The 13,140-nt window shown below is 41.6% G+C and overlaps 1 protein-coding gene across 13 annotated transcripts in view; it reads right to left on the bottom strand.

Moving 5' to 3' along the window:
• Positions 1-13,140, bottom strand: part of PHACTR4 (phosphatase and actin regulator 4) — a 105,308-nt gene that overhangs the window by 74,260 nt on the left and 17,908 nt on the right. For 12 of the 13 annotated variants that reach the window (XM_012750640.2, XM_075995758.1, XM_075995765.1 and 9 more), the window contains one exon: positions 6,582-6,630. In XM_012750640.2, the coding sequence (XP_012606094.1) occupies positions 6,582-6,597 (16 nt within the window). In that variant the 5' untranslated portion in view covers positions 6,598-6,630. Of the gene's footprint in view, positions 1-6,581; positions 6,631-13,140 lie in introns of those variants that run through there. The other variant, XM_075995769.1, reaches the window with a different exon arrangement.

The following is a 13,140-nucleotide window of genomic DNA, read 5'->3' as shown; positions in this document are numbered from 1 at the left end:
TAAATTCATTCCTAGAAAGCCATTCATATGAATAAAGCCTTAGCAACTAACTTTCAATTCAGAATTCAAACAATCTATATCTTATTATCTCACCAAACATACACCCCCAAAATTAGTTTTCAACAAAAGGTATATAAAAACTCAATGAAGTAGTCAGATGATTTAAAACATTATAGGAATGCAATTAGTATATAGATCCTACCACACTTCAAAAATCTTGAGAAAATGTAAGTCACAATTCAGTACTTTTTAACAAATGATATGCCAGGGTTTCAGTCCCTTTTCCTCTGGCATGCTGTAGGGAAAGTGGTTAACTCATAAATAGTTCGAAAAGGAGGAAGAAAGCACAAGCAGGAATTACTCATTTTTAAAAGTAGTGGTGTGAGGCCGGGCGCTGTGGCTCACGCCTGTAATCCTAGCTCTTGGGAGGCCGAGGCGGGCGGATTGCTCAAGGTCAGGAGTTCAAAACCAGCCTGAGGAAGAGCGAGACCCTGTCTCTACTATAAATAGAAAGAAATTAATTGGCCAACTGATATATATATATAAAAAATTAGCCGGGCATGGTGGCGCATGCCTGTAGTCCCAGCTACCCGGGAGGCTGAGGCAGAAGGATCACTCGAGCCCAGGAGTTTGAGGTTGCTGTGAGCTAGGCTGACGCCATGGCACTCACTCTAGCCTGGGCAACAAAGCGAGACTCTGTCTCAAAAAAAAAAAAAAAAAAAAAAAAAAAAAAAGGAGTGGTGTGTGAAGCACCACAATAGCACGAATCGCACGCACATCCTTTCTGGACCCTTCCTTCATCTAGCACTTATGTACAGTGTAGCCATTATTTTTTCCTTTTAACTGGTAGTATAGACCAAAACAACTGTAATACTTTCCCACTTTACCTATTCCATCATCTTGAATACCTGCTCCATACTAACCCTGGCAGAATTTTGGAGGTCTGTTTTCCAGAAAGGGTAAAACAAATAGTATCTGGACTGAGGTGTCACGAAAGGCAGTTGATAGTGGGGATATAGTAGTAAAAATGGAAGAGAATGACATGAATATATGCATAATTAACATGGAATGCACCAACCCCTCTTCCCAGTTTTCTTCATCCTTTACCATTCAAAGACAGATGGAAAGACTATGCTCCTTAGACCCTGATACTGATATGGGAATGTTCCTCAACAATAGGAAGGGCCAAGGAGCCCATCCTACAGTAAGGCCAAAGGCAACTAGACTATGCATTTAAAAAGCTTCTAATTGGTTATTTAGTCCCCCACTCTTATTTTTTTTTTTTTGAGACAGAGTCTCACTCTGTTACCCAGGCTAGACCTAGCTCACAGCAACCTCAAACTCATGGGCTCAAGCAATCCTTCTGCCTCAGCCCTCCAAGTAGTTGGGACTACAGGCATGTGCCACCAAGCCTGGCTAATTTTTTCTATATATTTTTAGTTAGCCAATTAATTTCTTTCTATTTTTAGTAGAGACGGGGTCTCACTCTTGCTCAGGCTGGTCTCGAACTCCTGAGCTCAAACAATCTACCCGCCTCAGCCTCCCAGAGTGCTAGGATTACAAGCATGAGCCACCATATCCAGCCAGTCTCCCACTCTTAATCCTGAGCAGACAGCTAATTATTACTAGACATCAGAGAAAACCTTAACATAAAAGAGACCAAAACAAATAGAGAAAAACAACTTTAGGGGGAACAAAATGCAGGGCAAAGAAAATCTGTTGAAATGGTGAAAGGATATTCTGAAAAGAAACATTCAGAGAATTAAAAAGACCTCCTGGAGATTAAAAATAGTAGAAAAGAAAACTTAATAGAAGCAGAAGATAAGGTTGAATAAATCTTCTAGGAAATAGAGCTAAAGGAAAAAGAGATGAAAATTAGAGAACTATTGGAGATTTAACATTAAGAAGCTACTGGCAACCAAGAAAGAGGAAGATACACGATTTAGGAAATAAAAGAGCTAACAGAGGAGAGAAGCAGAGTTGCCAGGAGAATGGAGAAGGGATATCCAAGGATGACAGCTGTTTACCACACATAGAGGGCCCACCTGTCCAGATTGAAGCAATATGACTCAAAAGACAGACTGAAAGGTACAGATGACAATAACTAGTAATGATAATAAATTTTTTTTTTTTTTTTGAGACAGAGTCTCGCTTTGTTGCCTAGGCTAGAATGAGTGCCGTGGTGTCAGCCTAGCTCACAGCAACCTCAAACTCCTGGGCTCAAGCAATCCTTCTGCCTCAGCCTCCCAAGTGGCTGGGACTACAGGCATGGGCCACCATGCCCGGCTAATTTTTTCTATATATATTATTTGGCCAATTAATTTTTTTCTATTTATAGTAGAGACGGGGTCTCGCTCTTGCTCAGGCTGGTTTCGAACTCCTGACCTCGAGCAATCTGCCCGCCTCAGCCTCCCAGAGAGCTAGGATTACAGGCGTGAGCCACCTCGCCCGGCTGGATAATAAAATTTTATATTAAAAAAAAGACACACTGAAAGCTGTCATCACCAAGATCTCTGCTGCCATTTACCGTGTTTCCTTGGAAATAAGACAGGATCTTATACTTATTTTTCCTCAAGAAGATACCCTAGGGCTTATTTTTAGGGGATGTGTTATTTTCCCCTCAAAGCCTCAGCTTGCAGCACGCACAGGATGGCCTGGACCTGAGAGGAAGAGCTGACCTTGTTGGTGGGGCTGCCTGTACCTTTCTGGTCACCTCTGGGATAGTAGCTGTCACGATGGGGCAGATGAGAAGGGCTGCTTGTCTTCTTTACTGCTCAGCAGCGATGAAATGCATGGGTTGTCCAGATACACTGCGTAGCCACGCCCATTGTTAGGTCTTATTTTAGGGGTAGGGCTTATATTGCCCAAATGCTTAGAAATCCTGCTAGGGCTTATTTTATGGGTAGGTCTTATTTTGGGGGAAACACAGTATCTTCTTTTTAAAGCTAATAACATAGTGACCAGGTGCCCTCAATTTGTCTTGAATAAATGCTTCAGTATTTCTTCTTTCAATACACTTTGCTGCCTAATGAGCTCACGACACTCATTTCACCCCACAGAAGTGTCCTTTAATTGACTCCTGAAAGCTATAGGTAGGTCATGGTCAACCTAGGCGAAACCACAGAGCTGCTCACTCCCTCTGACGACATTTCTGCCAAATGTCTAAGATGTGGTCCACACTAGAAAACTGTCCAACACAATTTCCAGGATTAAGTCCTAACTTTGCTCAAGACTTCCACAGAAGGGATTGTGTGAACTTCAGGAAATTGAAGCAAGTATGGTACAATCACTAGGGATCCCTGAGGTCCTTTCAGGAGTCCAAGAGGTAAAACTAAAACATAAGAATAATAATTTGTTTGCCTTTTCCATTGTGTTGACACTTATAGTGATGGTGCAAAAGCAATGGTGAGCAAAACTGCTGGCTCCTTAACACAAATCAAGGCAGCAGCACCAAACTGGAGCCTAATTCATTGTATTCTTCACCACTACACAGTTAGTTAAAAAATAAACCCTATTTTAATTTTAAAATGTCCTTGATGAAGCAATAAAAATTATTGGTTTTAATAAATCTCAACCTTTCAATATGTCTTTTTTACTACTGTGTGTGGTGCAACAGAAGTGTGTATAAAGCACGTTTGTATACTTAAGTATGATGGTTATCTCCAGGAAAGGCACTTCTATGACGGAGCTGCAAGTTGAACTAGCCAATTTTCTTCATGAAATACCATTTTCACTTGAAAGAATGAATGACAAACATCTTAGATATTTGACAGACATCTTCTCAAAAGTAAGCCTGTCACTGACAAAGAAAACTGACAATATTTGTTGCCAATGATATAATTCCAACTTTCAAGTGAAAATTAGAATTTTGGAAAATTTATATCCAGAGTGAGCTTGGCAGCTTCCCAACCTTAAAGATTTTTCTGATGAGACTAATAGTGGCATTAACAGATGTGATATTTAAATATTGTATAACGAAATGTGTAAGCATCTGTCCATGTAGGAAAGGTCCTAGAGGCCTTAGGCCTGTCCCATTGGTACTTGATGGGTAAAAATCCCTCACTATTTTTATTTTCAGAGTACTACAGTAATTATTTAAAAATATATCTACATAATTGTTAGCTAACTTGACTGTAACAAAATTCTCACTCCATGTTATAAAAAACAGACAAACTCATTTTACACTCACAATTTTTTCTTTGTCAAATCACACTGAATACACCAAATTCTTATCACATATAGTAAACAACTAAAAAAAATCAGAATACCATTTAGAAGGAAGAATGGAGACAGAAGGAGGATGGTAGTTAAATATAACTATGAATAATCATTTCTATTTTTCTCTAAAATCTGCATTATGAATGTAAACGTTAATTTACAAATTCCAAGTATAAAAGAAAAATACTCTCACTAGCACAGAACTCAAATTTTTACTTATCTTAGGGAACAATCAAAAGCATATTTCGGCCAGGCGTAGTGGCTCACAACTGTAATCCTAGCACTCTGGGAGGCCAAGGTGGGTGGATTGCTCAAGGTCAGGAGTTGGAGACCAGCCTGAGCAAGAGCGAGACCCCGTCTCTACTATAAATAGAAAGAAATTAATTGGCCAACTAATATATAGAGAAAAAATTAGCCAGGCATGGTGGCGCATGCCTGTAGTCCCAGCTACTTGGGAGACTGAGGCAGTAGGATCGCGTGAGCCCAGGAGTTTGAGGTTGCTGTAAGCTAGGCTGACGCCATGGCACTCACTCTAGCCTAGGCAACAAAGTGAGCCTCTCAAAAAAAAAAAAAAAAATTTAAAAGCATATTTCTTGGTACCAGCTTAATATTGTTAAAAAAACAAGGAAAAAATACTTTAACTTTCAATTGACTACTGGCCAACTATAACTTCCCTAGCAACTCACACTTTGATACTCTCTGGTAAATTTAAGTTATATTTAAATTTAATTTCAGTTGAATTTAATTAGTTTAATAAAAAAGCTAATTAATTAGGTTATACTGGGTTTAAGTTATTTGTACTTATGTTAGGTAAAGCTAGGAGGTCAGAAAGAAAACTGGTTTCCAGTAAAAATATTGGGGGTTGTCATGGTCATTACTCCATTTATTCATACAGACGAGTTCTTCAGAATTTGTCACCAGAGCTGGGCCAGGGTGGCTCATGCCTGTAATCCAGCACTTTCGGAGGCTTGAGGCAAGGAGTTTGACACCAGCCTAGGCAACATAGAGACTCTTTCTCTACAAAGAAATTAAAAATTATCTGGGTGTGATGGCATGAGCCTATAATCTCAGCTACTTGAGAAGTTGAGGTGGGGGGATCACTTGAGCCTGCCAGGTGTTCAAGGATGCAGTGAGAGCTATGATCATGCCACTGCACTCCAACCTGGTGACAGAGTGAGACCCTATCTTAAAACAAACAAAAAACTGTCACCATGCCACTAAAATAAACTCAATTTACCAAATTCTTCATAAATAATTCTCTCAAGAATAAAGTTGGTAATGTAACTATAAAATTTATGAATAAGTACTGACTGCCCTCTGGTGTTCAAACTAAGGATCTCATTGATGAACTAGGTTAATCCTGTAAACTACTCTTCAGGGGAGAAAAAAAAGCCATGTCCTAAAGAAGTCATCTAGAGTCATTAAAATCAGAGGAGAAATTCTCATCTTGCAAGGTTATAAACAGCAGCCATCTCAAAACAAGACAAACTATTTTTTTTTTTTTTTTTTTTTGAGACAGAGTCTCACTTTGTTGCCCAGGCTAGAGTGAGTGCCATGGCGGCAGCCTAGCTCACAGCAACCTCACACTACTGGGCTCAAGCGATCCTACTGCCTCAGCCTCCCGAGTAGCTGGGACTACAGGCATGCGCCACCATGCCCGGCTAATTTTTTCTGTATGTATTAGTTGGCCAATTAATTTTCTTTCTATTTATAGTAGAGACGGGGTCTCGCTCTTGTTCAGGCTGGTTTTGAACTCCTGACCTCGAGCAATCCACCCGCCTCGGCCTCCCAGAGTGCTAGGATTACAGGCGTGAGCCACCGCGCCCGGCCAAGACAAACTATTAATCAGAGCTATCTGATTACTAGTACCAGTAGCCAAAGAGCCCAATCTCAGTCATCAACTGCAATTGGGCAAGAACAAAACATAAATTTGGTAACATTTTTACTACACTTCCTCAACTTGCACTGGCATACAAAGGGATTCAGACTTCTTCCTACATGATAAAGAACCAGAAAAGGCTTGAATCAAATGCTTCCTCCTTGGGGAGGGTGGGAGGGCATGGTGGCTAACACCAGTAATCCTAGTACTCTGGGAGGCTGAGGAGGCAGAATGGCTAGTTGAGCTCAGGTTTAAGTTATAATACAGTAAATATCAACAAACGTAAGTCATACAAACAAAACCTCCTTGGAAACATCAACTATCTTAAAGTGTATAATCGGATACTGAGAGCAAAAAGTTTGAGAATTACCAATCTAGAGAGTAGCATACCGAACATGAAAGAATAATTTGCCCTCACGGTTTTAATGGAGGTGAGGATATAACACAAATATCACTTACTAAGAAAAATGAAGGTGATACTCACCAAATTGATCTTCCATGCCACTATTAGCCAGTTTAGGGAGGTACAGTTTCTAAAAAGAGAAAAAGGTAAATGATATGCTTAAACAAAATCCATTACCTTTGTAAAGGAAAATGAAATCACCACCCCCCCCCAACTCCTTATGCAAAAGAGAAAGTCAAGCCTGGAGGCTTAGTTATGCAACACCTCCTTCTGAATGAGTAACTGTTACCAACATTATGCATTAGCCAGATCCCCAAGGAAAGGTAAAGGCCTCAGGCATCTAAGGAGAAGGGCCCCAACGCTCATAAGTCTTTGCTGGCCTGCCATAAACAAGGGCAGGCCAATCGTAGGTCTGCAGTCTACATCTGGCTCCTAACTGGAATTTTAAAAAAAGGTGATTAAGCCAAGAGGGCTCTGCCCTCATGGACAGATTAATGACATCATGGGGAGAGTGGGCTGGTTATGACAATAAAAGCTAGTTCTTCCCCATCTTGCTCTCTTGAGGTCTCTTGTCCTGCTATGGGATGACACAGCAAGAAGGCTCGCATCAGATGCAAAGCCCCTAGACCTTGGACTTCTTAGCCTCCAGAACTATAAGAAATAAATTTCTTTTCTTTATAAATTACCCAGTCTGTGGTATAGTTATAGCAACACAAAATAGACTAAGAAAAAGTGAAGAAAAAACCGTAACTATGATGACAATGGAATTGAAATGGTTGTTGCTAAACTCCATTGGTGCTCTAGGAAAAGATAACAAAAAGATGAGAGTGATTAACAGTCAACTGAAAGCCAAACGTGAAAGCCACAGGGCCTCCTTGGTAACTTACAAAGAGGCTCTTTTCTCCAGTAGCAGGACAGAAAAAGCTGAAGACCAGGCCCAGGAATGAATCATTAGAGCAGCCCAGCTCCCAAGAAGGCTACTTTTCAGCCAAGGGAGGTGTGTTATACCAATTTCAGGGCCCTGATTGGGAAAGAATAAGAATCTAATGCATGAGATGAAGCCATCTGAGATGATGCCCATCCAAAATTTCAAATGCCTATGTAACTACTTAACCTCCTGAGACTGCAAAAGTAGGCCACTCCCCTATATGAGCTAGCACCCTCCTTCTGCATAACTATAATGCATAGGCCTCCCCACCCTACTTCCCAAAAAAACAAAACTCCCTCAGGATTTGCCATCATGCCTCCTAGCTAGCAGGCCCTTAACTTGTAACAAGTAGGTCACAGCATAACCTTGCCTGGATGTGCTGGGCGTGTTAAGGTCAGAAAGGAGTTATAAAGAAGCTGCAAGACCTAGCCAGCTTTACTGGCAGGAGTCAGAGGAGTATACCCATGATCAAATTCTGAGGGTGCTTGAATATACAAGCACTTGAACATAATATAAGATTGAAAAGGGAAATGTTACCAACCACTCTTTGGAGATACGGGATTTAATACCCTGACAAAGGCCGGGCATGGTGGCTCACGCCTGTAATCCTACCATTCTGGGAGGCTGAGGCAGGCAGATTGTTCAAGGTCAGGAGTTTGAAACCAGCCTAAACAAGTGTGAGACCTCATCTCTACTAAAAATAGAAGAAATTAATTGGCCAACTAAAAATATATAGAAAAAATTAGCCAGGCATGGTGGCACATGCCTGTAGTCCCAGCTACTTGGGAGGCTGAGGCAGAAGGATTGCTTGAGCCCAGGAGTTTGAAGTTGCTGTGAGCTAGGCTGATGTCACGGCACTCTAGCCCAGGCAACAGAGTGAGACTCTATCTCAAAAAAAAAAAAAAAAAGAAAAATGGTATGTCTTTTGCAAAACAATTCCCTGTATGCTACTGGGCCCTAGGAGAAATGGAGCACCTTACCACAGGATAAGTGACCACTGACCCAGAATCATCCATCATGACAGTTCTGTGAGACACACTAAGTCATAGGCTGTGTGGACTCAGCAACAATCCATCGTAAGATAAAAATGACATCCAGAATCAAGCACTAATAGGACAAGAAGGCCGGAGCATGAGCAGATAGCTTAAACCTTCAAGTAATCCACCACTATCGCACCAGTGCCCTTCTTGCATGCACCTTTGGCCATATAAAAGTATAAGCTAAAAATGGACAGAAACTCCACTATAGCCTCACTCAGGAGGTGGCACTGAAAGACAGTGGTGAAGGAAAACTCTCCCAATGGACAGAGCTCTAGGCGGTATACCTGATTGTCTACTTTGTGTGGACAAAGTGGCTTGAAGTGAGAATATATGCAGACCTAGGCAAATGTCCTGACATGCTGGTCAGGGCTATGAAAGAAGAAAGACTGGGAAATTAGGGCCAGGGAGTTTTAGGGTAGAAGCATGTAGAGGGACACAGAAATGGACACAAAATGTGAAGATCACATGTTAATGTTCATCAGAGAACATCTACCATGAAAGAGGCACTAAACAACCAAGTAGGCAAATGGCTCAACCAGTTTATATCAGCCATCATTTGTCATGGCCTCCCCAGTTCTTAAAAAATGGGCACATGAACAAAGGTGGCCACTGTGGCAGAGACAGACACTATGCATGGGCCCAACAGCATGAACTCCCACTTACCAAGGATGCCGTAGCTACTGATGCCACCAGAAGTCCAAACAGCCAGCAACATAGATAAACAAACATTAAACTCCCAATTGGCTCTGACTTGAGGGGGTAGGCAGGGCAAGGGCAATATATGTAACCTTAACATTTGTAACCCCATAATATGCTGAAATAATAATAATAATAAAAACTCCCAATATGGCACCATCTTTTAACGAAACCGATCTGTCACTAGATAGCACATTAACTATATTTGGCCCCTTCCACCCTGGAAAAGTGAACGATTTGTTCTGACAGTAACAGACATATATTCTGGGAATAGTTTTGCCTTTCCTACTCTTCGGGGTGCAGTGAACATCACTATAGGAGAGCTTAGGAATTGTTTGATCTACTAGCAAGCATCATCCCACATAATACCATGTCATGTCAGCGGCCCCACTAGGTAGTAAACTAAGTACAGTATAAGACAGAGCCCAGGACCATGGGATCTAATGGTGGTGTCATATGCAGCATCATTTAAAAGCTGCTGTCTACAGCCATACCACCCTGAACGCGCCTGATCTCGTCTAAAAGCTGCTAACCTAAAAGAGGATTGGAGTGGCCTGATAAAGGCACAGCTAAAACACCAGCTCAACATAATATTTTGTGAGAATAGAGTGCCATCCTCCAGAATGAAAAATATACTCTAAATCAAAGACATTTATATGCTGCTATGCCTTCAACAGGAAGAATGTATGAATCTTGGAAATGGGAGAATACATGAATCTTGGAAATGGGAGGTAGAAACAGCATACCCTGTTTATCATCAATATAAGGATGCACTTGGGGAATCTGTATTTCCTATCCCTGAAACTCTGGGTTCTACAAAGTTAAAGATCTTGGGCACCAAAAGACAAACACTTCCACAGGACACACAAGCGTTCCAACAGACTATCAGCTATGGCTGCTACCTGGGCATTTTGGAGTCCTTGTATCCTGGAATCAGCAGGTATGAAGAATTACTGTCATGACAGGGGATCCTGACTATCATCAGAAAGAGTTAGGGTTGCTGCTGTACATTGGGACAGTGAAGAATATGTTTGGAACCCAAGTGATCCACTTGGGTGCCTACTGATACTGTTTTAGTGTAGGTAGGAAAGTAAGACATGAATAGGAAGTATGGAATGGGCCGTGTAAACAACCTGGATTCTGAGTAAGAAAACACACTGCAAGATAAGGGTAACCCAATTGTCACAGAATGTTAGCATAAGAAAAGTGAGACATGAGCAGAGGAAAATTAAAAAAGCAAGCAACATAAACAAATGGGATACTCAGTGAGAGAACATATTGTAACAATAACAAGATAAGAGTAACCAGAACTATCACAAGAAACAATAGAAGTGACAGAAACAACACAGAGCACATTATACATACATTACAGTTTGTCCCCTCAGTGGGCTTAAGACACTACAACATATCTGGGCCTACCCATGTAAGTTGAAAAACTCCCCTTGCATGACAGGAAGGAACAACGTCTCCATTGGTCAAGAAAAAAAAAGGAGAAGAGACAACGTCATGAAGTAGGAGAAGTCAGACAAGAGAAAAAGGGATGACACAGAAACCCCCCAGTGCCACTGTCCACTGGGACATGTGCCCTCTCCTACCCCTTTTGGAATATATTACTGCTTGCTGATTAGGACACAGAAATCCCAGGGCCACAGTCCACATGGATGTGTCCCGCTCTTAACTCCTTTAAGAGGGAACTTTCACTTTAATAAACTTTGCCATTTGCTGCTTCAAAACTGTCTCTTGCTTTCATTCTTCAATCTTGAGAAGACAAGAACAGAGGAGTTTGACAGCCGGTTAACAATACCACTTTCCCCAATTCTGACAGGCTGGAAACCCTGGCCTGAGTAAAGCATGGTGACCAGTGATTTAGATCCCTCAGGAATGAGGGTTTGATGACCAAGTAAGTCATCAAGAGTAGCAAGAAAAATCTGGACTGAAGAGTGGTGAAAGGAGGTAGTAATTATTCATTGTAACCTTGAGACCAGTTGCAACAGCAAGGGCTATAGTTCACTACATTAATCTTCATCTTGTAACCATCCTCCAGGAAGAGAAGCCCACCAGAATCCTGGATGAGCTGTCCCCTGAACACATAAAATGAAACAGATGAAGGCTGGGCACATTGGCTGATGCCTGTAATCCTAGCACTTTGGGAGGCTGAGGCAGGAGGATGACTTGAGGTCAGGAGTTTGAGACCAGCCTGGGCAACATAGTGAGACCTCATCTCTTAAAAAAATTTTAAAAAATTATCTGGGCTTGGTGGTGTGCGCCTGTAGTCCTATCTACTTGGGAGGCTCAGGCAGAAGGATCACTTGAACCCAGGAGGAATTTGAGGCTGCAGTGAGCTATGATTGCACCACTGTATTCTGGCCCTGTCTCTAAATGAAGAAAAAAAGAAAAGAAAAGAAAGTGAAAAGACAACCCACAGAATGGGAGAAATTTTTGCAAATCATTTATCTGATAAAGAATTTGTATCTAGAAAACATAAAGAACTATAATAATTTAATAATAAAAAGACAAATAACCCAATTTAAAACGGGGCAAAGGATCTGAGTAGACATTACTCCAAAGAAGAGAAATAGTCAACAGGCACATAAAAGGATCTTCATCATCATTAGCCTTCAGGGAAATGAAAATCAAAATCACAACGAGGTAAGATTTCATGCCCATTATGATGGCTATAAGATAGATAATAAGTGTTGGTAAGGATGTAGAGAAACTGGAACCCTCACACACTACTGGTGAGAATGTAAAGCAGCAGATTTAGATGAGTCTAGCAGTTCCTCAAACAGTTAAATGTAGAGTTTACCATGTGATCCAGCAATTCCACTTTTGGGTATATAGCCAAGAGAAATAAAAATATATGTCCACACAAAAATGTGTTCATAAATATTCATAGCATTATTATTATTATTGTTTGAGACACAGTCTTGCTCTGTTGCCCAGGCTAGAGTGCCATGGCGTCAGCTTAGCTCACAGCAACCTCAAACTCCTAGGCTCAAGTGATCCTCCTGCCTCAGCCTCCTGAGTAGCTCCAACTACAGGTGCACACTGCATCTGGCTAATTTTTTCTATTTTTACTAGATACAGGGTCTTGCTCTTGCTCAGCTGGTCTTGAACTTCTGAGCTTGGGCAATTCTCCCACCTTAGCCTCCCAGAATCCTAGAATAACAGGTGTGAGCCACCACACCCAGCCAAGCATTATTCATAATAGCTAAAAAGTGAAAACTGGCTGGGTATGGTGGCTCACACTTGTAATTCCAGCACTTTGGGAGGTCAAGGTGGGAGGATCACTTGAGCCCAGGTGTTCAGGGTTGCAGTGAGCTATGGTCGAACCACTGTACTCCAGCCTGGGCCTGGGCAACAGACCAAGACAATGTCTCTAAGATTAAAAAAAAAAGTGAAAACCACTCAAACATGCTAAGGGAAAGAAGCTGATCACAAAGGACCAAATGCTGTATGATTCTATTGATATGAAATATCCATAATAGGCAAATTTATAAAGAAAGAAAGTTAGTGGAGGCCTAAGGCTGGGGGGATGGGGAGATTGGTGAATGATGGCTAAGAGTAACAGTTTTGAGGAGATAAATAAAAATTTTCTAAAATCGATTGGGGTGATGGTTGTATAACTTTGTAAACATATGAAAAGCTATCAATGCCGGGCGTGATGGCTCACGCCTGTAATCCTAGCACTCTGGGAGGCCAAGGCGGGCGGATTGCTTGAGGTCAGGAGTTCAAAACCACCCTGAGCAAGAGCGAGACCCCCGTCTCTACTATAAGTAGAAAGAAATTAATTGGCCAACTAACATATACAGAAAAAATTAGCCAGGCATGCTGGTGCATGCCTGTAGTCCCAGCTACTTGGGAGGCTGAGGCAGGAGGATTGCTTGAGCCCAGGAGTTTGAGGTTGCTGTGAGCTAGGTTGGAGCCACGGCACTCACTCTAGCCTGGACAACAAAGCGAGACTCTGTCTCAAAAA

Source organism: Microcebus murinus, chromosome 2, assembly GCF_040939455.1.
Source record: "Microcebus murinus isolate Inina chromosome 2, M.murinus_Inina_mat1.0, whole genome shotgun sequence".
In the NCBI taxonomy this organism is placed as follows: domain Eukaryota; kingdom Metazoa; phylum Chordata; class Mammalia; order Primates; family Cheirogaleidae; genus Microcebus; species Microcebus murinus.
This window is presented reverse-complemented; position numbering and strand designations above follow the sequence as displayed.